General features: G+C 48.9%; 1 protein-coding gene and 1 long non-coding RNA gene across 4 annotated transcripts in view; both read right to left on the bottom strand.

Annotated features, from left to right (window-relative positions):
• The window catches only part of DDX17 (DEAD-box helicase 17), a 69,264-nt gene extending 43,704 nt beyond the window's left edge, over nucleotides 1–25,560 (bottom strand). Inside the window, exons 1-4 of one of the 3 annotated variants that reach the window (XM_040359481.1) lie at nucleotides 25,308–25,560; nucleotides 21,030–21,165; nucleotides 1,717–1,813; nucleotides 1,470–1,603 (exon numbers count right to left, since the gene is read on the bottom strand). In XM_040359481.1, coding sequence (XP_040215415.1) covers nucleotides 1,470–1,603; nucleotides 1,717–1,813; nucleotides 21,030–21,165; nucleotides 25,308–25,342 — 402 coding nt within the window. In that variant the 5' untranslated portion in view covers nucleotides 25,343–25,560. The other 2 variants (XM_040359482.1, XM_040359480.1) reach the window with 2 other exon arrangements.
• Nucleotides 15,448–17,035, bottom strand: LOC120945364. Its single transcript, XR_005750560.1, has 2 exons — nucleotides 16,810–17,035; nucleotides 15,448–16,444 (listed from the first exon to the last, which is right to left on the bottom strand). It is a non-coding gene; the product is annotated as an uncharacterized LOC120945364 (long non-coding RNA).
• Nucleotides 25,561–26,463: the final 903 nt, after the last annotated feature.

Below are 26,463 nucleotides of genomic sequence, written 5' to 3'. Positions count from 1 at the left end.
CCAGCATGGCTACCACAGCATCTTGAAGCGGCATGCTATTCCATCCGGTTTGCGTTTAGTTGGACCATCATTTATTTTTCAACAGGACAATGACCCCAAACATACCTCCAGGCTGTGTAAGGGCAATTTGACCAAGAAGTTCATCAAGAGAATGCCAAGAGTTTGCAAAGCAGTAATCAAAGCAAAAGGTGGCTACTTTGAAGAACCTAGAATATGAAATATATTTTCAGTTGTTTCACACTTTTTTGTTATGTATAATTCCACATGTGTTAATTCATAGTTTTGATGCCTTCAGTGTGAATCTACAATTTTCATAGTCATGAAAATAAAGAAAACTCTTTGAATGAGAAGGTGTGTCCAAACTTTTGGTCTGTACTGTGTGTGTATATATATATATATATATATATATACACACACACACACACACACACACGTCCCTGTTCAGTGAGGAATAGCTACAGTTAGAAACACATTAGGGAACAGTTAACCCCTTAATTGCCCCTAGTTTTAACCCCTTTCCTGTCAGTGACATTTTTATAGCACTGATCGCTGTATAAATGTCCAAACATGTGTCAAAAGTGTCCACCATAGTGTCGCAATTCCGATAAAAATCGCAGATCGCCGCCATTACTAGTAAAAACTAAATAATAAAAATGCTATAAATCTATCCCCTATTTTGTAGATGCTATAACTTTTGTGTAAACCAATCAATATACGCTTATTGCGATTTTTAATACCAAAAATATGTAGAAAAAATAGATATCGACCTAAACTGAGAAAAAATTCGCTTTAAAAAAAATAAAAAAAATAATTGGGGATATTTATTATAGCAAAAAGTATAAAATCGTGTTTTTTCTCAAAATGTACGCTCTTTGTTTACATCGCAAAAAAAAAAAAAAAAATCACAGAAATTATATAAAAAAAAAAAAAAAACACCAAAAGAAAGCTATATTTGTGGGGAAAAAAAGGATGACAATTTTGTTTGGGTACAGCGTCGCACGACTGCGCAATTGTCAGTTAAAGTGAAATTCTTCCGGGGCTGAAGTGGTTAAAGTATTACAGTATTTAAAGTGTTTTTTTTTTTTTTCCTAATGCAGCGATGTAGCTTCTTCCCTTACAGTGTACGTAGCGTATTCCCTTTCCAGAATCGGGGCAATTCCTTTTTATTACATAAGCCTATAGAGCCACTTTCGTGTGCACACTTCCAAGCCTAGGACAAACGCTGTGTGCATCCACTCAAAATAACAGCCCCAAAAAAGCCACTACCCTGTGCTGTTTTGGCCAAACAGTGGATGTGAAAAATGCAGGTAGCACACCCTTTCCCTTTTGGAAGTTTGGGGAGACAGCACTGAACTACTTGGAGAAGGCAGCAGTGTGCAGCTAAATATGCGAGTGCTTGTGCTGCCAGTGCGATTGGTTAACACACTGCCAAATAGGAAACGGGTAGCTTTATTAGAATCATCACATACCGCAAGCGTTTTGCCAGATCCAGTCTGGGCAATGCCCACCATGTCTCGACCACTTAAGGCAAGGGGAAATCCTTGGCACTGAATGGGTGTGGGCTCTTTAAACCGCTGGTCAAGGAGCGCATCCATAACATACTCTGAAAAATTACAAAATTAAAAGTAAAAACCCCCAAATGTACATTTATATTTACACAAATGAAGAATGTAACATAAATCTGTACAAGCTAAAATAAACAAAAAATGTACTTACGTGGAAAATTGGCCTGATGGAAATCATACATAGGTTTTGGACAGTTTATACCTCTCGTCGTAATTTCTTTCTTCCTGCGCAGTTCATCTACATCGTGCTGTACAAGGGAAAGGCAAAATAATTAGACAGTGACTTAACAGTGACCTTTTCTGTCAGAGAAGTTTTTGCATGTTTTTTTTTTTTTTTGGCACGCGTGTTTACATGTACGTCATTTGGCTTTAAGTGGTTACTCTGGGATAATGTCTGCATCTATAGGCTTCACTCCGATATAGTTTTTCAGTCGGCTTTCTTTTAAAGACAATCTTAGCAGCCAATTAGCCGATGGGATTGCTTTTACATGCAGCGGGAGGGGCCGTTTCCCCCCTCCCACCAGGAGACCCATGTGTTCAGCCGGCACTTCCGCCGGCTTACAATAAAAGCTTGTGTAGGACTGAAAAGCCTCTGATGAGCTCACTGCTATAGGTGGGACTTTAAATGAAGCACATGTCTGCGCTTCCATCCCAGATTTGGAAGCATCAGCCCCTGATGAGTGCTTCCAGCACGAAACGCGTCAAAGATGCAACATTCCATATCTGATCTACTAGTACCGATGATCTACATTTTTCTACCTCATGTCATTTTTAATCGCACTGTGCCTTTTTAAGGAAGTATGTGTGTTATATCCTGTATTCATGGGAAGCTGTGCATTGTTCTCCATACTGCTTTGTATTATTTATTGTCGGCATTGTATGTTCTTGATGTCCATGTTTCATATGTTAAGCCATATGTCATGCGTTTTCTAAGTTGACATTAATATGTACCTTTAAATGTTCATCTTAGTCATGTTTTTCTATGTACAGCCCCTTTGTACCAGAGAGCCATCACACATTTTTCATGTCAATAAACATGTTTTTCCTTTATATACTCCCACCCTGTCTGGATCCTCATTTAAGGTTCTCTTCAATAAGACATCCAGGGTCTAAGGCCCCTTTCACACGGATGGATAGAATGGTGCTTTTAGCTGCGGATGTTCTACGTTACAGATAGAGAAAGGAGCTGTGTGTTAGTGGGTGTGCTGACTCTCCAGTAGTCCAAGGGAGGGGGCGAGCACGACACTTCACACAAGGGAGAAAGCCTTGCACTGTGTGGAGTTACAGACAGAAGAACAGGAAGTGAGGATTTCTCAAAAAAAAATAAGGACATTTAAAAGCAAAATTGAAGGATGAGGTAAGTCAGGGCTCGACAAATCCCGGTCGCCATGGCGAGAAATAGTGTCCTGGCGACTTGGCTTGGAAGGTGGGCAAAAAAAAAAAAAATGTTTTGTGAGCTGGCGCCATCTGGTGGTGAGCCGTTGGTATTACAAGTTATTACCACCTGATGTGAGCTGGCGCCATCTGGTGGTGGCCGTTGGTATTACAAGTTAAGCATTACAAGTTAAACAGCAATTCTAATGTCATTTTTCACTGCCATCTTCTTCCCTCTAATTAGAACCCCCAAACATTATATATATTTTTTATCCTAACACCCTAGAGAATAAAATGGCGATCGTTGCAATACTTTCTGTCACGCCGTATTTGCACAGCGGTCTTACAAGCGCACTTTTTTGGGAAAAAATTACACTTTTTTTTTATAAAAAAAATAAGACAACAGTAAAGTTATCCCCATTTTTTTTAATATTATGAAAGATAATGTTACGCCGAGTAAATTCATACCCAACATGTCGCGCTTCAAAATTGCGTCCGCTCGTGGAATGCCGACAAACTTTTACCCTTTAAAATCTTCATAGGCGACATTTAAAAAAATCTACAGGCTGCATGTTTTGCGTCACAGAGGAGGTCTAGGGCTAGAATTGTTGCTCTCGCTCTACCAATCGCGGCGATACCTCACATATGTAGTTTGAACACCGTTTACATATGCGGGCGCTGCTCACGTATGTGTTCGCTTCTGCGCGCAAGCTCGTTGGGACGGGGTGTGTTTTCTGGCTCCTAACGTTTTTAGCTGGCTCCTAGATTCCAAGCAAATTTGTCAAACCCTGAGGTAAGTGAAGGAGGACTACACTAAGGTAAAGAAAACTATTTAGGAAAAAAAAAAAAAAAAAAAAGGTACCTTTACAACCCCTTTAACCACTAGGCACAAAAACCCCCTTAATGACCAGACCAATTTTCAGCTTTCGGTGTACAAGCTATGGTACCAATTACTGAAAATTGATCAATTTGATCACACCTGAAGTACTGACAGCCTCTCTCGATTCTTGAGACCCTAACATGCCAGAAAAGTACAAATACCCCCAAATGACCCCTTTTTGGAAAGAAGACATTCCAAGGTATTTAGAAAGAGGCATTGTGAGTTTTTTGAAGTTGTCATTTTTTCCCACAATTCTTTGCAAAAAAAGGATTTTTGTACTCACCGTAAAATCCATTTCTCTGAGTTCATAGACGGACACAGCCTTCATTGACCTTAGGGTTATGCTTCTTCCTACCAGGAGAGAATTCTACAGCACTTAAGGTGTTAAAAACTTTCCTTCATGTCGCTCCTCCCAGGTGGCGTGGCTCCCCCAGGCATAACCCACGCCCTGCTTTAGCAGCCTCAGTTCGTAACAAGCAGTACAAACAAAGGAGGGGTGGGTGCTGTGTCTGTCTATGAACTCAGAGAAATGGATTTTACGGTGAGTACAAAAATCCTTTTTTCTCTTTCGTTCATAGACGGACACAGCCTTCATTGACCTTAGGGACGTCCCCAAGCAGTGTCAAAAAATTCGAGGGGTGGGAAAAATAACACGGCAAAAACAGGTTACACCCCAAACAAAAACCGGAGTTACTCAACGGAGGAACTCCAACCTTAAACTGCCGCCTGTAACACCTGCGGCCGAAGGAGGCATCAGAAGATGCACTCACATCCACCATATAAAACTTTGAAAAAGCGTGGACCGACGACCAGGTCGCAGCCTTACACACCTGTAACACAGAGGCTTGGTGTCGGAAAGCCCAAGAGGCCCCGATCGCCCTGGTCGAATGCGCCATGACCCGAAAGGGGGGTGCCCGCCCTTCAGGGCATAGGCCTGAAGCACAACCTGTCGGATCCACCTGGAAATGGTGGCCGACGAGACTGCCAGGCCCTTACTGGGACCAGACACAGACACGAACAGCGAGTCCGACTTCCGGAACGGAGCTGTCGCCGACAAGTAAACTCGAAGGGGCCCGAACCACATCCAAAGAATGTAAAGTGGCCTCCTTCGGGTTCTTCGGCTGAGGACATAAGGATGGAAGAACAATGTCCACATCCAAGTGAAAAGCCGAAACGACCTTAGGGAGAAAAAACGGCTGCGGCCGCAGCACCACCTCATCCTTACGGATGACCAAGCAGGGAGCCTTGCAAGACAAGGCCGCCAGAACAGACAGACACCCGTCTGATCGAGGTAATTGCTACCAGAAATAAAATCACCTTACCTCACCGCCGAACCCACCACCGTGAATAGGGAGGGAGCGGGCCACGGCCTCCACTCTCCTATCAGCGGGATCCTGAAATGCAGGAGCCCCTTCCACAGGCAACGTGGTGGCCATGCGCAGTCTGGACACAGGGGGATCCACTAGCGGAGGAGAGACCTACTTTTTTTTTTTTTTTTTAAAGCCCTCCTCAAGGGGGTAACAGGTTGCAAAGTTTTTTGACAAACTTTTTGCGGTGCATCCCATTCCTTGTATAACATATAGTCCAAATAAGGAACACAAGGAAACCCTTCAGCGGTGCGTGGTAGTCTGCTGGTACCGACACAGAGGTGTCTCCGCCACATCCTCAATTTTTAGAGTCTCACACACCGCAGAAACAAGAGCTCCAACAAATTCTTGCCAGCAACTGACTGCAGCAGAGTCATCCTCACTATCCATAAGGGTTAAAACCCGCAGCCTCTGACATAACAGAACCAGAAAAAAACAGCGATTCTGTGTCATCCCCAGAAGCAGGTTTCAGGGAGGGGGCGCTTTTTTACCCCCCATCCGGGCACTAGCTGCTTCAAACCTGGCAAGAAACCCAGGACAGCCAACATAACAGATGTGGCAGGGGGAGGGGCGTTAAGGGTTAACTCAGGCATAGCTTGAGTTCCATAGTGTCAGCACTGAGTCACCCACCCTGCAAGGCAGGACAAAAAAAACCCACTGGTCACCTCCTTGCTGCTATTGCAGAGCATGGGGGCCCCCGGTATTCACCACCCCACCCAGCTGCAGAGGGAGCCGAAAAACCTGAGGTGTGCTCTGATGTGCTGGCTGTGATGTGTCTTCACCTCATGGAAGATTCACAGTGTTTCACAGCCTAAAACTGTAACAGCACTAAACCTGGTAGCAGAGTCCAGAGGCTGTGCTGAGTCATCTCAGGGAAGAATCACAGCGTTACCAAGGAGATTTCCAAGATAGCCACCATCTGAGGTAAAAATTACCTCATAGAACACAGCAGCACTGGCTGTGCTTTGTCTGTCACCTCAGGGAAGAATCACAGCGTTACCAAGGAGATTTCCAAGATGGCCACCATCTGAGGTAAAAATTACCTCATAGAACACAGCAGCACTGGCTGTGCTTTGTCTGTCACCTCAGAAAAGAATCACAGCTTTACCAAGGAGATTTCCAAGATGGCCACCATCTGAGGTAAAAATTACCTCATAGAACACAGCAGCACTGGCTGTGCTTTGTCTGTCACCTCAGAAAAGAATCACAGCGTTACCAAGGAGATTTCCAAGACGGCCGCTGTCTGAGGTAAAAATTACCTCATAGAACACAGCAGCACACAGCAGCACCCCCCAGAGTAACAACACAGTCCCCCAACAACACACGGGCCCCGGTGGTAATAAAGAAAACCCAGGAGGCCCCCCTTCACAGCCATTACCCAGTCAGGTGAAGGAGGGAGAGGAAGGGGAGAGAGGAAAGCAGGGCGGACCCTCAGTCGACCTCCCCAGGGAAAACACCAGCCAGACCACTTACCTGAGTAAGGGGCCACTACTTACCCGTCCTGCGACTACCCAGCTGGAGGTATCCCAGACAGAACCAACGTCCGTAAACGGCATGGCTGTCGGCCAGACACACTGTGACAAAGCCATAGAGACCGGTCATATGTGTGCCCTAGAACCGAAGTTCCCCGGCCGCCCCTGGAGCAACAGGGCCTGTCGTGGACGTCCCAAAGCTGAGCTGAGGGCCGACACACGCTCGAAGGCCGAACATGGGGGGACTACAAGAGTCGAGGACCCAGCCTGTCACCCAGTCGGCTGTTGATAGAAGAATCGCAGGATTCAAAATGCAGGAACAAAATAATAAAAAAAGCAAGAAAAATCGCCAGAAAAAAACTCCAGAGTCCAGGAACTCCAGAGAGAGCCTTGACCTCCTGTCGTTAGGCAGAAAACAAACTGAGGCTGCTAAAGCAGGGTGTGGGTTATGCCTGGGGGAGCCACGCCCCCTGGGAGGAGCGGCATGAAGGAAAGTTTTTAACACCTTAAGTGCTGTAGAATTCTGCCTAAATCTCCTGGTAGGAAGAAGCATAACCCTAAGGTCAATGAAGGCTGTGTCCGTCTATGAACGAAAGAGAAATCAAGATTTTTTTTCCCCCCCCTCACAAAATGTTCATATTCGCAGGTTATTTCTCACACACAGCATATGCATACCACAAATTACACCTCAAAACACATTCTGCTATTCCTCCCGAGTATGGCGATAGCAAATGTGTGAGACTTTTACACAGCGTGGCCACATAGAGAGGCCCAACATGCAGGGAGCACCATCAGGCGTTCTGGAGCACCCAGAACAATTCTGACATTCCTCTCCTACATAGAAAAATCATCATTTATTTGCTAGAAAATTACATAGAACCCCAAAACATTATATATGCTTTTTTAGCAAAGACCCTAGAGAATACAATGACGGTCATTGCAACTTTTTATCACGCACGTTATTTTCGCAGCAATTTTTCGAACGCTTTTTTTTTGGATTAAAAAAGGTTTTGTGCTTTAAAAAAAAAAAAAAAAACATTAAAGTTAGCCCAATGTTTTTGCATTATATGAAAGATGAAGTTACGCCGAGTCAATAGATACCCAACATGTCACCCTTCAAAATTGCACACGCTTGTGGAATGGCGCCAAACTTCGCTACTTAAAAATCCCCATAGGTGACACTTTAAATATTTTTACTGGTTACATCTTTTTTAGTTGGAGAAGAGGTCTAGGGCCAAAATTATTACTCTCGCTCTAACGTTCGCATCGATACCTCACATGTGTGGTTTGAACACCGTTTTCATATGTGGGCGGGACTTACGAGTGCGGTCGCTTCTGTATACGAGCACACGGGAACAGGGGCGCTTTAATTTTTTTTTTATTGTTTATTTTACTTTATTTATTTTAGTTTGACATGTTTTTCCCCAAAAATAAATGTTTTGATCACTTTTATTCCTATTACAAGGAATGTAAACATCCCTTGTAATAGGAATATAGCATGACAGGTCCTCTTTACAGTAAGATATGGGGTCAATAAGACCCCACATCTCACCTCTAAGCTGGGAAGCCTGGGAAAAAAAAAAAAAAAAAACGATCCTGGCTTCGATCGTAGCGGTGAGTCGGAAGAAGCACCGGAGGGAGAAGGGAGGGGGGACGTCCCCTTTCGCCTCCCGTAAGAACAATCAAGAGGCGGAACAGCCGACATGATTGTTCTTATGGTGTAGAGAATCGCCGACTGAAAAAGAGGTAATCTGAATGATGCCTGTAGCTGCAGGCATCATTCAGATATCCCTGCACAAATTCAAGGACGTCATATGACGGCCAGGAAGTGGTTAAAACACATTTTTTTTCCAGAGTATTGGTGCGGGGGGTATTGCAGAGTATTGGCGCGGGGGGTATTGCAGAGTATTGGCGCGGGGGGTATTGCAGAGTATTGGCGCGGGGGGTATTGCAGAGTATTGGCGCGGGGGGTATTGCAGAGTATTGGCGCAGGGGGTATTGCAGAGTATTGGCGCAGGGGGTATTGCAGAGTATTGGCGCAGGGGGTATTGCAGAGTATTGGCGCAGGGGGTATAGCAGAGTATTGCAGGGAGTATTGCAGGGGGTATTGCACAGTATTGGGGCGGGGGTTGCAGGGATGGCTGAGCAGGGATGGATGGATCTGTGACTGCAATAGTCACAGATCCATCCACAGCGCTGCTGACACCCACGCTCCCCCTCTCACACTGTACTGATCGCCGGTTTGTTTACATGTGATCGCTCCGTCATTGGACGGAGCGATCACGTGGTAAACGGCCGCTATCACCGGCAATTTACCGAGATCCGTGATGCGCCGGGGTCACGGACACTCCCGTGTGCGCGCCATTCTGGGAGGACGTCCATGGACGTCCCCCCAGAGTTAAGCGACCGCCTTGTAGACGTATATCGTCTATAAGGCGGTGATTAAGTGGTTAAGGAGACCAAGGTTAGGTTCCTGACACTTTTTCGGTGGGGCCATCTCTCAGGAGAATGTTAGACACACATTGAACCACTTACTTTCAAAATGGATGCCTGATGTTGCTACCTGCACCCCTCTTTTGAACAAGCCATTTGTTGTTGTTTATAGCAATGATCTAAACAAACAAAAAAAAAAAGTCCCTACTTATTTTATGATTTGTTTCCCCCCAAAAAAAAATTCAGGGTGAAACTCCACTTTAAAGAGGAGTTCCACCCAAATTTGGAACTTCCTCTTAACCCACTCCTCTCCCCCTTACATGCCACATTTGGCATGTAATTTTTTTGGGGGGGGGGAGTGGGGGCTTCAGCACGAGTGGGACTTCCTGTCCCACTTCCTCCTTCCTGTAGGCGACTAAGCTTAATCGCCTTCAGGAAGTGGCTGCTGTAGGCGATCGCCTAGGACACGTCACAGGTCCTAGGCGATCTCCTGGCCAATTACACGGCGCGGCGCCGGGCCGGGCCGCGCCGCTCGCGCAGTGGGTGCCCGGTCGTGAAGCCGAAAGCTGTCACGGCCGGGTGCCCACACTGAAGATGAAGACGCCGGCCGGGGAGGGGGGGGGGGAGAGGAGCGGACCCCCGGCCGGCGCGTCGCTGGAGCAGGTAAGTGCCTGTTTATTAAAAGCCAGCAGCTACACTTTTTGTTGCTGCTGACTTTTAATAAACATACAAATGGCTGGAACTCCCCTTTAAGTTCAGTTTCCTGCACCCAGTATCCACATCTGTGCAGTCAAAAAATGGTTTTAGAACATCAGATCAGGAATACTCTCTATTTGTGGTTGTTTGAGGGCTAATATAAAAGGGATTTTTGGGATGTTATCTGTTCTAATGAGTCACTTTATATTTTTTGTGATGTTATCCGTTGTACCAAGTCATGTTTTACTTGGGGGGGGGGGATAAAAATAATTATCTGAACATTCCTATGGAATAAAAATAAAATACAAAAATAATTTTTTTTGTATAGATGCAAGCATCAATGTTTTGAAAGGATTGTCTATTTTTTTATACCCTTTGTTAAAGCGGAGTTCCGGCCACAATTTCACTTTTTAAATATAAATACCCCTGTAATACACAAGCTTAATGTATTCTAGTAAGTTAGTCTGTAAACTAAGGTCCGTTGTGTTAGGTTGTTACAGCATTTAGACACTTTATAAAATAGAAATTGACTGGGGCCATCTTAAGTGTGGGCATTATGAAGCCAGACTGTATGACTTCCTGGATTTCAGCAGCAGTGTAATATGTTTCAGATCAGGTTTCAATAGCAACAGGAGTGTCAGAGGAAGTTACCGCCCCTTATCTATGCAAACCTATCCTCCCCTCCTCCTTCCAGGAACCAGTAAATATACTAAATAATGTGTTCCTGTGCAGATATATCTACATAACAAGATTATATATATCTCTCGTTATATATGTGGTGTGTATACATATACTAGACATGTGCACTGTCAATAAATTCATATTGTTTAGTTCCATTTCGCATTAGCCGTTATTTCGTATTTTGTGCCCGAAACTCAATTCGGACTCATACGCTCATAATGGGCACAGCAGGAGTACAGCCACAGGAAGTCAGCACAGAACAGGGATAGTGGGAACCCTTCATGAGGGATTCCCACCATCCCTGCACCGACTTCCTGTGGCTGTATTCCTGCTGTGCCCATTATGAGGGGTTCCCACCATCCCTGTGCTGTGCTGCATCAGCCCCGGCACCCCGCATTGGCCCCCGGCACAGCACACTGCATCGGCCCCGGCAACCCGCATCAACCCCAGTACCCCGCATCAGCCCCCGGCACAGCAACCCGCATCGGCCCCAGCACCACGCATCGGCCACCCGACACCCCACATCGGCCCCCGGGACAGCAACCCACATCGACCCCCGGCACCCCGCATCGGCCCCGGTGTCAGTAGTACAGATGCGTCTTTACAGCCAGTGTCACAGGCGGGGGGGAATGTCACAGGTGGGGGGGGGGGGGGGGAAGAGAGTCACAGGTGGGGGGGGGAAAGAGAGTCACAGGTGGGGGGGGGAAAGAGAGTCACAGGTGGGGGGGGGAGAAAGTCACAGGTGGGGGGTGGGGGGGAAGAGCGTCACAGGTGGGGGGGAAGAGCGTCACAGGTGGGGGGGAAGAGCGTCACAGGTGGGGGGGAAGAGCGTCACAGGTGGGGGGGAAGAGCGTCACAGGTGGGGGGGAAGAGCGTCACAGGTGGGGGGGAAGAGCGTCACAGGTGGGGGGGGAAGAGCGTCACAGGTGGGGGGGGAAGAGCGTCACAGGAGGGGGGGGAGAGCGTCACAGGTGGGGGGGGGGGGGGGGGAGAGCGTCACAGGTGGGGGGGGGGGGGGGGAGAGCGTCACAGGTGGGGGGGGGGGGAAGAGCGTCACAGGTGGGGGGGGGGGGGGGGAGAGCGTCACAGGTTAAGAGCGTCACAGGTGGGGGGGGGAGAGAGCGTCACAGGTGGGGGGGGGGGAGAGAGCGTCACAGGTGGGGGGGGGGGAGAGCGTCACAGGGGGGGGGGGGGGGGGGGGGGGGGGGGGGGGGGGGGGGGGGGGGGGGAAGAGGGGGGGGGGGGAGCGTCAACGGGGGGGGGGGGGGAGGCGTCAGGGGGGGGGGGGGAGGGGGGGGGGGGGGAGGCGTCACAGGGGGGGGGGGGGGGAGAGGCAGGTGGGGGGGGGGGGGGGAGAGCGTCACAGGTGGGGGGGGGGAGAGGGGGAAGGAGCGTCACAGGTGGGGGGGGGGGGGGAGAGCGTCACAGGTGGGGGGGGGGGGGGGAGAGCGGCACAGGGGGGGGGGGGGGGGGAGAGAGCGTCACAGGTGGGGGGGGGGAGAGAGCGTCACAGGTGGGGGGGAGGAGGGCGTCACAGGTGGGGGGGGGGAGAGAGCGCCAAGGGGGGGGGGGGGAGAGAGGCGTCACAGGGGGGGGGGGGAGAGAGGGGACGGGGGGGGGGGGGGAGAGAGAGCGTCACAGGTGGGGGGGGGAGAGAGAGCGTACAGGTGGGGGGGGAGAGCGTCACAGGTGGGGGGGGGGAAGATGAGCGTCACTGGGGGGGGGGGGAGAGCGTCACAGGTGGGGGGGGGAGAGAGAGTCAGGGGGGGGGGGGGGAGAGAGCGACGGGTGGGGGGAGAGAGCGTCACAGGTGGGGGGGGAGAGAGCGTCACAGGTGGGGGGGGGGAGAGAGCGTCACAGGTGGGGGGGGAGAGAGCGTCACAGGTGGGGGGGGGAGAGAGCGTCAACCAGCTGGGGGGGGGGAGAGAGCGTCACAGGTGGGGGGGGGAGAGAGCGTCACAGGTGGGGGGGGGAGAGAGCGTCACAGGTGGGGGGGGGGAGAGAGCGTCACAGGTGGGGGGGGAGAGAGCGTACAGGTGGGGGGGGGGAGAGCGTCAGGGGGGGGGGGAGCGTCACAGGGGGGGGGGAGAGAGAGCGTCACAGGGGGGGGGGGAGGAGAGCGTCACAGGTGGGGGGGGGGAGAGAGCGTCACAGGTGGGGGGGAAGAGAGCGTCACAGGTGGGGGGGAGAGAGCGGTCACAGGTGGGGGGGGAGAGAGAGCGTCACAGGTGGGGGGGAGAGAGAGCGTCACAGGTGGGGGGGGGGGGGAGCGTCACAGGTGGGGGGGGGGGGAGAGCGTCACAGGTGGGGGGGGGGAGAGAGCGTCACAGGTGGGGGGGGGGAGAGCGTCACAGGTGGGGGGGGGGAGAGCGTCACAGGTGGGGGGGGGGGGGAGAGCGTCACAGGTGGGGGGGGGGAGAGAGCGTCACAGGTGGGGGGGGGGAGAGCGTCACAGGTGGGGGGGGGGAGAGAGAGCGTCACAGGTGGGGGGGGGGAGAGAGCGTCACAGGTGGGGGGGGGGGGAGAGAGCGTCACAGGTGGGGGGGGGGAGAGGCGTCACAGGTGGGGGGGGGAGAGAGCGTCACAGGTGGGGGGGGGAGAGAGCGTCACAGGTGGGGGGGGGGGGAGAGAGCGTCAGGGGGGGGGGGGGGGGGGGGAGCGTCACAGGGGGGGGGAGAGAGAGCGTCACAGGGGGGGGGAGAGAGCGTCACAGGTGGGGGGGGGGGAGAGAGCGTCACAGGTGGGGGGGGGGGAGAGAGCGTCACAGGTGGGGGGGAGAGAGCGTCACAGGTGGGGGGGGGAGAGAGCGTCACAGGTGGGGGGGGAGAGCGTCACAGGTGGGGGGGGGGGGGAGAGCGTCACAGGTGGGGGGGGGGGGGGAGAGCGTCACAGGTGGGGGGGGGAGGAAAGCGTCACAGGTGGGGGGGGGGGGGGAGAGCGTCACAGGTGGGGGGGGGGGAGAGCGTCACAGGTGGGGGGGGGGGAGAGCGTCACAGGTGGGGGGGGGGGGGAGAGAGCGTCACAGGTGGGGGGGGGAGAGAGCGTCACAGGTGGGGGGGGGGGAGAGCGTCACAGGTGGGGGGGGGGGAGAGAGCGTCACAGGTGGGGGGGGGGGAGAGAGCGTCACAGGTGGGGGGGGAGAGAGCGTCACAGGTGGGGGGGGGGGGGGAGAGAGCGTCACAGGTGGGGGGGGAGAGAGAGCGTCACAGGTGGGGGGGAGAGAGAGCGTCACAGGTGGGGGGGGAGAGAGAGCGTCACAGGGGGGGGGGGGGGAGAGAGCGTCACAGGTGGGGGGGGGAGAGAGAGCGTCACAGGTGGGGGGGGGAGAGAGGGCGTCACAGGTGGGGGGGGGAGAGAGAGCGTCACAGGTGGGGGGGGGAGAGAGAGCGTCACAGGTGGGGGGGGAGAGAGAGCGTCACAGGTGGGGGGGGGGAGAGAGAGCGTCACAGGTGGGGGGGGGGAGAGAGAGCGTCACAGGTGGGGGGGGGAGAGAGAGCGTCACAGGTGGGGGGGGAGAGAGAGCGTCACAGGTGGGGGGGGAGAGAGAGCGTCACAGGTGGGGGGGGAGAGAGAGCGTCACAGGTGGGGGGGGGGAGAGAGCGTCACAGGTGGGGGGGGGAGAGAGCGTCACAGGTGGGGGGGGGGGGGGGAGAGCGTCACAGGTGGGGGGGGGGGAGTCACAGGTGGGGGGGGGGAGAGAGTCACAGGTGGGGGGGGGGGAGAGAGTCACAGGTGGGGGGGGGAGAGAGTCACAGGTGGGGGGGGGGGGGGGAGAGAGTCACAGGTGGGGGGGGGGGAGAGAGTCACAGGTGGGGGGGGGGGAGAGAGTCACAGGTGGGGGGGGGGAGAGAGTCACAGGTGGGGGGAGAGTGTCACAGGTGGGGGAAGGCCAGTGTCACAGGTGTGGGGGGCAAGTGTCAGGCTTACCTTGCATGAGAAGTCTAAACAGCAGTCCTTGTACATGCTTCCTTGTGATATATGCAGCATGTCCCTCCAGCCAGCACAGTTCACTTCCCAGGTGTCAGTGTATACAATGGAGAGGGGAGGAGCCTCTGACCCCAGCATGTATCGACAAGTTTGCAGAGGGACAAACTTGTGCACTGAATCTGGTGTCTGCTTGGGTCAGAGGCTCCTCCCCTCTCCATTGTATACACTGACACCCGGGAAGTGAACTGTGCTGGCTGGAGGGACGTCGCAGAGCTGCTGATCGCCCCCCTCCCTGTATAGTTAGAAATGCCAGCCGACCCAGAGGTGCAGGGGGAGCAGGGAAGTGCAGTATAACTTTTCTTCAGTGCCCTCTTCGCGCCCCAGCAGCTGCCTTATGCTAGGACCGGCTCTGAAGAAGCAGGAAGGAGAGCAGTCTGACACTTTAGCGCCCAGGATCGGCCCTGGATAGATCTGTATGTGTGAACACAGCTCGTGGTACAGCCTCACCTCCCTGCACCAGAATTGTGACAGACAGTGCAGAGCGCACTGTTTCAATGTACAGGGAGGCGAGGCTGTACTACGAGCGGTGTTCTCAGATACAGACCTATCAGACAGAGATCCACTCTGACTGTCTGCCTGATGATCTGTATCTCCGCTCACTGGAGACAGTTGGTGGGCGGGAGGACGGGGGCGGTGGGAGGAGTTGGAGAGGGACAAGAGGAAGAGGACACCACCTCTATGGGCGGCACTGCCCTCCCTCCCGCCCCCCGAGATTTTCAACTTCGGCGGCGATCGTTCAGCCCAGCCTCCTGGGATTGATGACACACATCTCCCAGGAGGCATAGCAGCGCTGGATGCGGCGGAGGCCATTCCGCCGCAACTGGGAAATAAACTCACAGGAATAAAACCGTACGTTTAAAAAAAAAAAAAAAAAAAAAACACACACATGCCAATTAGATTTAAGGGGGCAGTGTAAAATACAATGCAAAGAAGTTGTAAAATAGGGTGGAACTCTGCTTTAATTTACATTGCAAAGATAAAAATAAATCCAATTTAATTGGACAAAAGTTGTTAACTACTTTATTTCATAAAAAAAATTAAACAGTGATAACAAGAAGGTTGATGCAAATGAGTAACAAAGAACATGCTAAGCATAATCATACTGCCACAGTAGCTATCCATCTTCACCAGAAGGTTATGCAAAGAAAATACTAAACATAATCATACTGCCACGGTAGCTGTCCATCGTCAGTAAGGAAATAATCACAAAAATGTTCACGGACTTGTAGCGCATAATTTCTTGGGCAACTGGTAGTAACACTCCCTCTGTGTTCTTCACAAACAGGTAACTGGGATTCATTTGGCACAATCTCCTTTCCCCTTAGAAAGTTATAAAGAACACAGCATGCCAAAACCACATTGACCACGTGATCTACATGAAGGTGCACTGCAGTCAACAGTACACGCCATTTGGCGGTACAAATACCAAATGCGCACTCCACCATTCCGCGTACACGGCTCAGACGATAGTTAAAAATTTGCTTCTTGGCAGTAAGAAACTGCCTCGTATTGGGCCTGAGGAGGCGAGTGGATAGGGCAAATGCCTCATCACCTAGCACTACTGGGGGCAGATCCGGTCCAGCAGTACCAGGTAGAGGTCTTGACTGCGGTACATTAAACTCTCCATACTGTAAACGCTGGTCCATCATGGAATTCCTGAAAATTCTCGAATCTCCCATTAGCTCCAATGTCCACTCAGTCCCAGGACAATGGAGAAGTATTTTTTGTAATCAAAATATCGGGAACCTGAGTTTGGTGGCTTGATTAGCCTGATATGTTTCCCGTCTAAAGATCATATATAATTTGGGAAGATTGTCTTTTCCCACAATTCCTCCGTTATCTCTTCCCACAGACTGGCTGTTGGTTCCGGCATTACTGTGGTCCGCAGCTCCTCCCAAATGGCAATACAGGTGTCATGTACTATAGTATACTGAAATTTCCAGGAACTGATGATGAAGGGAGGTAAAACTTGCTCCAGTGGCAAGGTATCTGCAATACAAAATTGAGAACAATTCATAAAATATAAAAAAGTAAAAATCAATAGACATAAAACAGAGTTGTACATGGAAAAAATAAAATAAAAATTCAGCAGCTATAAAAACTGTAGCTGTTGACTTTTCATCGCAGTCCAAAGACGGAAAAAATAAAATAAAAATGTATATATGTATTTATATGTGTATATATATATATATATATATATATATATATATTATATATATTTTATGCAAGAACATATACACACACAAATTATTTGTGTATATATACACACACACACACACACACTATTGTCAATAATATTGGGACACCAGCATGTGCATGAATTTAAGCATCTGTTCAAGATATGAAAATCCTACCTTAAGGTAAGTAACAGCCGTTCTTCCTCACTAATACATCGTCTCATGTTGGTCCTGTGTCTGATGAGGCATCCTCGAACAAGTCCCAATTCGTCAAAACTCTCCACCGACATCCTCATGTAGTTATAGAACTTATCTCCATGAGTTCTAAATAGGGTTGTCCCGATACCACTTTTTTAAGACCGAGTACAAGTACCGATACTTTTTTTCAAGTACTCGCCGATACCCGAATACCGAAACTTTTCGTTAATGTCATGTGACAATTTGAATAATGGGCACTGACGGATGGATGGCACTGACAAAGTTTCAAGTGACCCAGCTCTTTTCCAACCATTTCCCATGAGTAAATAAACTGCTTAGAAGGTAACTGAAACTGCAGCATACTCAGCAGATGTGGCAATGGCTGGTCTACAGATTCTCAGGCTGCAGTGGAGGCACAGACAAAAAGAGAGGGACAATGAACAGCAGGATCAAGCAGGATTGTTTTCAAAATACAGGAAATTAACCCTATAGTAAGTATGAATGGAATGCAATACAGCACATACTGTCATTTTTTAACGATGCAGGTTTATCGACACGTTAACTGAACTTTCTGTTACTACATTGGCTGGATGAAATAAATGTAAGAAATGTTACTTGATTTTCTAAATTATTAAAATGTTTTTAAATAGGGTGGAAAGAAGACCTCTCATATAAATATGTATAAGAGATACAGTGAGGGCCACCTTCTGCTGAGTAGTTGATTACAGATTTTTTTTCCATTAAAAGAATAAACTTTTTTGACACATGGTCACACATATGAAATACCTTGTGCGTATAGGCAAATTTACTTCACCAACATCGGTCCCGAGTGCTAGGCGAAGGCGGGACCAGCCCCGCCGTGATCGTGGATTGGCCAGCCCTGCCGTGATCACGGATAGGCCAGCAACGCTGTAATAGCCCCGCCCCGCCGCTGTATACGACCATTTACAGGGCACCAGCCAGGGACAGTGACACAGGAAGTAAACAGGGGACGGATCCAGCAGTGACACACACTGCCTGGCGTCCCCCTGAATGCTGCACCCGCTGCGACGGCGCTCCCCACGCTACCCCAGCCCCCTCTTCGTCCGCCGACTTCCGGGTATCGGCTTAGGCATCGGGAGCATTTGTGCGAGTACAAGTACTCGCACAAATGCTCTGTATCGGTCCCGATACCGATACTAGTATCAGTATCGGGACATCCCTAGTTCTAAATTCACCAAACATCAGGGCAAAGTAGCCAATAGAAAGGCGCTGTGGGGTTAAAGGGTGCACCCAGTAACGACGGGGACGTCTTCTCCACTCAATGGTTCTGCTCTTCTTTTTCATGAGCAGCAAGATGAGCATTGCCATCAAACTACCCATACATGCATTCATTTTGAACAATCTCAGCACAATACACAGAACACTCCTCTCACTGCAAAACTTCAACACACTCAGCCAGGGAACAAAGAGACAGGAAATGGATGTTTTGAAATGCAGAAGACCGAAATGCATCATGGGTAGAGATTCAAGGGGCCAAAAAAAACAACAAAAAATAAAGTGTTGCTATGGGAATGACTACCGCAGCTAAACGCAGCCGCATGTAACCGCACGTAAACGCAGGTAATCGCAATGTACAAATGCAGCTAATCGCAGTGCCTTGAATTCCACAAAACATTTTACATGCTTTTAAAGCGGTTCTCCACCCTAAAGTGAAGTCCCGCTGATCGGAACCCTCCCCCCCTCCGGTGTCACATTTGACACCTTTCAGGGGGGAGGGGGGTGCAGATACCTGTCTAAAGACAGGTATTTGCACCCACTTCCGGCCCGGTATTCAGGGGCAAAAAACGGGCATTGCGTCACATCCCGTCGCTCCCCCCCCCCCCCGTTGTGTGCTGGGAACACTCGGCTCCCAGCACACAGCGGGAGCCAATCGGCGGGCGCGGCGCGACTCGCGCCGTAGGGAACCGGGCAGTGAAGCTGCAGCGCTTCACTTCCTGGTTCCCTCAGCGTGGATGGAGGGGGGAGTAGCAGGGTGACGAGCGATCGCTCGTCATTTGCTGCGGACGCCGCTGGACTCCAGGACAGGTAAGTGTCCTAATATTAAAAGTCAGCAGCTGCAGTATTTGTAGCTGCTGGCTTTTAATATTTTTTTTTGGCGCAACATCCGCTTTAACTGCGGCAAAACAGCCGTCCGTGTAAAAGGCGCCTAAAAGATTGCTTTTATCTGACAGGCGGCAGTCTGCTTGTCAGATATACACACTGCAGCCATCGAAATGTGTGTAAAACCCCCGCTGTCAGGTCCTTGCGATGTATGGACCTGGCAGCTAAAGGGTTAAACATAGCACTTGAAATCGTAAATGAGTTACAGGCCAACTTCACTTAAAGGAGCATGTTACATCCATATTTAGGGTATAACATGCTCCTAGTGACCCACATTTAGTGCTCCCAGTTTTGTGACAGTAGGCAGGGGATTTTCTCCCTGCACCTGCTGTCGCAAACTGGAAGCAGCGAGGCTTTGTGGGTCTCTGCCCACACAGCCATGTCATTTATTCAGATTCTTGTGAATGAATTAAACTACAAGTTCTGTTAGTGAGAGAGAGAATGGGTGAAAACAAGCAGAGCTTCCCCTTTTTGGTGGAGCTCCACTTTAATACTAGTCACAATTGTAACTTAGTTGTATCATTTGGGTCTCAGGTTGTTGGAGAGCAGGGAGGTTGTGACAGCTCCAGCTGGATTCTTCCATTCGCATCTTGCAGCCAGCCCAGTGCTCCTGCAGCCTGCACAGTGCATTCCAGCGTCGGTTTTCCGGGGACTATTTAAACAGAGCGGGTAGCCCAAAAGGGTTAAGCTGAGGAAGAGGAAGGTCCCTCAAAATGCATCCTTTGACCCTGGACATCAGGTGGACTACACCATTCATTGGCCATCCTTCGTGGGAGTGAGGAAACCGAGTCACTTCATGCATATCAGACTGTCAGAGCAGCTCCCCATCCAGCAACACAGTGATCTGGACTGTGTTCAAGAGGAAGTAAAGCCTCGGTAAGAAAAGAAAAAAAATACTCCCTACAAGACAAAAGGCATAATGAGCATCGCCGCCATCTCTCCCGCAGTGGCTTCCGAGTATCGCGGCTCCGGTGCTGTGACTGGCAGGAGCCGTGATGACGTCACTCCCGCACGGGTACCTCCACCAACGGCATGATCACCGTTATAAGCGGTGCGCCGTAGTCATCGGTGCATGTCTTTTGCAATCATCTCCTAAACCATGTAGGTTTAGGAGATATTTCTTGCACCTACATGTAAGTCTTAATCTAGGCTTACATGTAGGTAAAAGTGGTCTGTAAGGGTTTACAAGCACTTTCAGTGGCTCATCTATCCAGCTGCACATGTTTTGGACAGTGCTGTTACTACAGGCTCATCCTCCACTTTGTTTTTACATGCACCTCTGAGTACACATCGTTTAATCTTTTTATTAAATATGATTGTAACTTACTACAATAGAGTAGTCGCGCTGTCTTCCCTTCCTTTGTTTTAGGCAGGTAACTAATGCAGAAGAGACAAAGCATGTCTATTCTGCAATAAAAATTCTGCCCGTTTGCACATTTTTACTTTAAAATGTTACTAAACCCAGCAATATGAAAATAGTTCATACGGCTTATAAATCTTCTTTTACATTAAAATACTGCCACTATATACTTTTTTTTAGATGATCTGCATACCACGGTTTCATGATAAACTGCAGTTTCTTCAGTGCCGAGTGTTCAGGTAGGAGGAGATTTCTACTACAGCTTGTATAAACACCCACATGTGTGATGTCAATGTCATGTGACCTGGCTAGCTCTGAAAACAAGTAAATGTTCTCTCCAGCATAAAAACACACAACTGAGCATGTGCAGGTTGGCTACCCTGCCTGTGTTAGCTGGTCTTCCCCAGATAGACATTGCAGGAGGGGGGAGGATCTATACATACAGGATAAAAACAGCAGTTGTACACAATGCAGAGGATTAACCCCTTAAGTACCACAGTAAGTATAACAAGCATGCTATGCTGCATATATAGACTGATTTTACCGTTTTGGGTTTACGAACACTTTAAGGTTCTAAAATGTTTAGGCTTGATAATGACTAAGATATCAGTTGAAAATCCATACAAGAAAATAAAATCAACTGGTCTTTTGCTTGCCTCTCAAATTTGTACGTGGCAATTGTTTCTTCCTAACTTACTATTGTCATACGTGAAACTTCTGGGTGTTCTTGGTAGAAGTTTTTCTCAAATTTTGGAAGTTCATTTAAATCCCATCTTTTTTTGCGAAGACGTTCACCTGGATTACCAAACTTTGGAAACCGGGGGCCACCCATGCTGGAAAAAACAAACATTAAAAAACAAACATTAAAAGCAGTGTTCCGCCCAAAAAAAAATAACAGCAGCTACTGGCTTTTAATAATAGGACACTTACCTGTCCTGGAGTCAAGCGATGTCGGCACCTGCTGTCATTGCAGGTAAGGGTACCTGGCAGTGTAGCCTTTTGGCTTCACGTTGGGAACCCTACTGCGCATGCGCGAGGCCCGCTCCTCTCTACTACTGGCCTGGCAGAGGAGGAGGGAGCCCCAGCCGTGACATCAATATCCGCGGCTGAGGCTCCCGGTAGTGGGAAAGGATACCTGTCCCCCCCCCCCCCCCCCCCCGAAAGGTGCCAATTGTGGCACCGGAGGGGGGAGGAATCAGATGACTGGAACTTCCACTCTAGGGTAGAACTCCACCCTAAAATGGAAAATCCCTCATCTAAGGAGATCCACATTCTAAGACTAACCTATCTAGCCATGTAAATAAGAAATCTGAATACATACCTTTTCTGAAGCCGATCTGACCTGAACTCCAGCGGCAAAAGCTCTGCAGAGGACACAACCGGCTGCAAAATGAATGGCAAGTGACATCACCCATAGCGTTACTATGGGGCTTCCATTGTCAGACGTGTCCTCTGCACCCGCCTACACAGCTCAGCGTGAGATCGGAGCCGCTGCAGAAAAGTTATGTATGCCAATTTCTTCTTTGCAGGGTTAAATAGGTTAAGGTTAGATCGTGAATATCTGTAAGTGCAAGGATTTTAGTTTTAGGAAGGACTTCTACTTTAATTTATTTCTTATCGCAGACCTACAGTTTTTCATATTAAGTGCATGCTAAGCAATGTGCAAGTGTAACACATTTATTACATTTTAAAAAAAGTACGCCCCCTGACAATGCCTTGGTCTTCCAATCTCCCTATAAAACCGGTGTCATCTTTTTACAAGCATCAGCCAAGGTCAGCATATATACTGTATTTATTGGCATATAACACGCACTTTTTTACCCTGAAAATAGGGGGCATACTATGCCTGCATGTTATATGCCAATATTTCTTGTTTTTATTACCAACATTCACCCTCAATGTAAATGGAAGCCTCTAAATACCTCAATTAACGCTGCTCTTTCTGACCGCTCCCCTCCTCCTGCTCTGCCTCGAGTGGAGCTTTTGATTGGAGGAAGAGAGCAGTCATGTGACCGTCAATGAATCAGCAGAGGAGAGCAGTCACATGATCGGGTCCCCGAGAGAGGGGCGTTAATTGAGGTTTTTAGACGCTTCGATTTACAACAGTGACACAGGAGGAGCGGTGTATGAGAAGAGGCTGACAGTGATGTTTTCTCAACTTTAGAGTATGTTGGCAATGCTGATCCAGGAGACTGGAGGTCTCCTGGGAGTGCAGGGGGGCTTTATAATGAATGGGCATCTGTGTACAATGCAGGGCGTCTGTGCAGGTGGTCTGTGTGCAAAATTAATGGATAATATAGCCTAGAGGTGAGATTTGGGGTCCTTTTGACCCCATATCTCACTGTAAAGAGGACCTGTCATGCCATATTCCTATTACAAGGGATGTTTACATTCCTTGTAATAGGAATAAAAGTGATCAAATTATTTATTTTTTTAACCACCTCCTGCACATATACGTCGGCAGAATGGCACGGCTGGGCACGTACAGGTACGTTCTGTGCTAGTATCCAGCCGTGGGTTGCGCTCCCGCGATCGGTCCCCAGAGCTGAAGAACGGGGAGAGCTGTGTGTAAACACAGCTTCCCCATTCTTCACTGTGGCGTCTGCATCGAATGTGTCATCCCTTTTATAGGGGGACACAATCGATGATGTCACACCTACAGCCACACACCCCTACAGTTGTAAAACACACTTCAGGTCACACATAACCCCATCAGCGCCCCCTGTGGTTAACTCCCAAACGGCAATTGTCATTTTCACAGAAAACAATGCATTTTAAATGCATTGTTTGCTGTGAAAATGACAATAGTCCCAAAAATGTGTCAAAATTGTCCGCCATAATGTCGCAGTCACGAGAAAAAAATAATAAAAAAAAAATAATAATTATCGCTGATCGCCGCCATTAGTAGTAAAAATATAAAAAATAAAAATGCAATAAAACTATCCCCTATTTTGTAAACGCTATAAATTTTGCGCAAACCAACCGATAAACGCGAAAATAGGTAGAAGAATACATATTGGCCTAAACTGAGGAAAAACATTTTTTTTAATATATTTTTGGGGGATATTTATTATAGCAAAAAAAAATTTTTTCTCAAAATTGTCGCTCTAGTTCTGTTTATAGCGCAAAAAATAAAAACTGCAGAGGTGATCAAATACCACCAAAAGAAAGCTCTATTTGTGAAAAAAAAAATTGTCTGTTAACCACTTCCCGACCCCCGCATGTACATATACGTCCACAATATGGCACGTACAGGCACATGGGCGTACACGTACGTCCTCGCCTATTAGCGGGTGGGGGGTCCGATCGGGACCCCCCCCGCTACATGCGGAGGTCGGGTCCGCTCGGGGAGCGATCCGGGACCACGGCGCGGCTATTTGTTTATAGCCGCTCCGTCGCGATCGCTCCCCGGAGCTGAAGAACGAGGAGAGCCGTGTGTAAACACGGCTTCCCCGTCCTTCACTATGGCGGCGCATCGATCGCGTCATTCCCTTTATAGGGAAGACACGATCGATGACGTCATTCCTACAGCCACACCCCCAAACAGTTGTAAACACATACTAGGTGCACCCTAACTCCTACAGCGCCACCTGTGGTTAACTCCCAAACTGCAACTGTCATTTTCACAATAAAGAATGCAATTTAAATGCATTTTTTGCTGTGAAAATGACAATGGTCCCAAAAATGTGTCAAAATTGTCCGAAGTGTCCGCCATAATGTCGCAGTCACGAAAAAAATTGCTGATCGCCGCCATTAGTAGTAAAAAAAAAATAAAAAATAAAAATGCAATAAAACTATCCCCTATTTTGTAAACACTATAAATTTTGCGCAAACCAATCGATAAACGCTTATTGCGATTTTTTTTACTAAAAATAGGTAGAAGAATACGTATCGGCCTAAACTGAGGAAAAAAAATGTTTTTATATATGTTTTTGGGGGATATTTATTACAGCAAAAAGTAAAAAATATTGCTTTTTTTTCAAAATTGTCGCTCTATTTTTGTTTATAGCGCAAAAACTAAAAACCGCAGATGTGATCAAATACCACCAAAAGAAAGCTCTATTTGTGGGGAAAAAAGGACGCCAATTTTGTTTGGGAGCCACGTCGCACGACCGCGCAATTGTCTGTTAAAGCGACGCAGTCCCGAACTGTAAAAACACCTTGGGTCTTTAGGCTGCATATTGGTCCGGGGCTTAAGTGGTTAAAGCGACGCAGTGCCGAATCGCAAAACCTGGCCGGGTCCTTTAGCTTCATTTTGGTCCGGGTCTTAAGTGGTTAAATGTCAAATAAAAAGTTGTTGGGAGATCTAAAGCTAGCTATAGACTACAAGAGCTAATAGTATGATCTCTGTACGATATTCTTCAGAATTGCCAAAACTATAACATAAGGGACAAAACTAAATGCGTGTTATATTCAATTTGTATTGAATCAAGGTGGCTCCCACACTACATAGTTGATGGTAGAGCTAAAGAAGATTACAGAGTGTATAGTGCATGATCAGAGATTGTAGAGTGTATTGTCAGATTGTACACCATATGGTCCGATTGTAGGATGTGTGTGTTGGACATTACATAGCCCCAGATGTTCGAATTCTTTGACTCTAGAAGCAGAACACTAGTTTGACATTTACTTGAATTCCATTGCTAAGCCATGTACAGCACGGATGGGGATGTCGTCCATATCGAAGTTTCTCCCGGTCTTGTCCCCAACACAGAATGGGAGATGTGATCAGACGATGTTGGGCCGCCACTCAGGATCTGCCAGCTGCAGGCAGATGTTATTGCCGCCACAAGTCTCAGAACGTCTGATTATGGCTGGCCGGGCCCAGCACAGTGTCGTCGTCACCCAGCCTGCGGAATGGGCGCCAACACTCCGCACTGAGCGCACAGCCGTACTAACCCTTCTACAAATACACGAGACCACACCAAGCACACTTCCTACACACCGCCATTCTACAAGAACACCTTCTCCTCACCCGCCTCGGTCCCGGTCCATGAAGCTTCCCCTCATTGTGTCGTCGCGCAGCACCCAATCACGTCACACGATGGAGGTAAAGAATTGGTCACTATTGTGGTAAAATTAAGTGGACAGTCCTGACGTCTTTTCACGTTCTGAAGTGAAGTTGTTTAAGAGGAAAGGACTTGAACCCCAGACCAGCGAAAGTCGTTCAGGGAAGCGCCAGCACAAAATGGCCGCCGTCTTCTTCCCCTGTTTTCCGTCAATTGCTTGAAATGGCGCGCAATGCTATTGGCGTAGCGTAAAGGCCGCTCTGCTGCGTGATTGCACTGACAAAGAAATTCGTAAGTTAGGTGAAGAATAGGAATCCGCCCACAAATTACGTCACCCGAAGCGCAGCGTTGTCCAGAAGTGGGCGTTCTCAGGTGGCGGAGAAAAGTTTTGTTGAGCGTGTGCTGGTGTGGTGAACTGGCGGCAAATCAATTCCAGCAACAACAATTATGTTTCTATATAGAAAAGTTATCACAGTAAAATAACACTTGTCAAATATTACATAATAATACTTATGCTCCCTCCCTTTCTCTGGCCCTATGCAGTGCAACTTAAAGGGGTGGTTCACCCTAAAAACTACTTTTTTTTATTACACTGCCCCCCCACATTACAATACGATTAAAGCGGGAGTTCACCCATTTATTAAATTTTTTTTTTTCTTCCCCTAGATTCCTGCTCGTTCGGTCTAGGGGAATCGGCTATTTGTATTAAAATATGATCAGCACTTACCCGTTTTCGAGCTGCATCTTCTTCCGTCGCTTCCGGGTATGGGTCTTCGGGAGCGGGCGTTCCTTCTTGATTGACAGGCTTCCGAGAGGCTTCCGACGGTCGCATCCATCGCGTCACTCGTAGCCGAAAGAAGCCGAACGTCGGTGCGGCTCTATACTGCGCCTGCGCACCAACGTTCGGCTTCTTTCGGAAAATCGTGACGCGATGGATGCGACCGTCGGAAGCCTCTCGGAAGACTGTCAATCAAGAAGGAACGCCCATTCCCGCAGCCCATACCCGGAAGCGACGGAGAGGATGCATCTCGTAAACGGGTAAGTACTGCACATATTTTAAAACAAATAGCCGATTCCCCTAGAGAAAACGAGCAGGAATCTAAGGGGAAAAAGTGCCCTCTA

The sequence above is a fragment of the Rana temporaria genome, chromosome 7, assembly GCF_905171775.1.
Source record: "Rana temporaria chromosome 7, aRanTem1.1, whole genome shotgun sequence".
In the NCBI taxonomy this organism is placed as follows: domain Eukaryota; kingdom Metazoa; phylum Chordata; class Amphibia; order Anura; family Ranidae; genus Rana; species Rana temporaria.
Note: the sequence above shows the minus strand (reverse complement) of the source record. Positions and strands in the feature narration are given on the sequence as shown.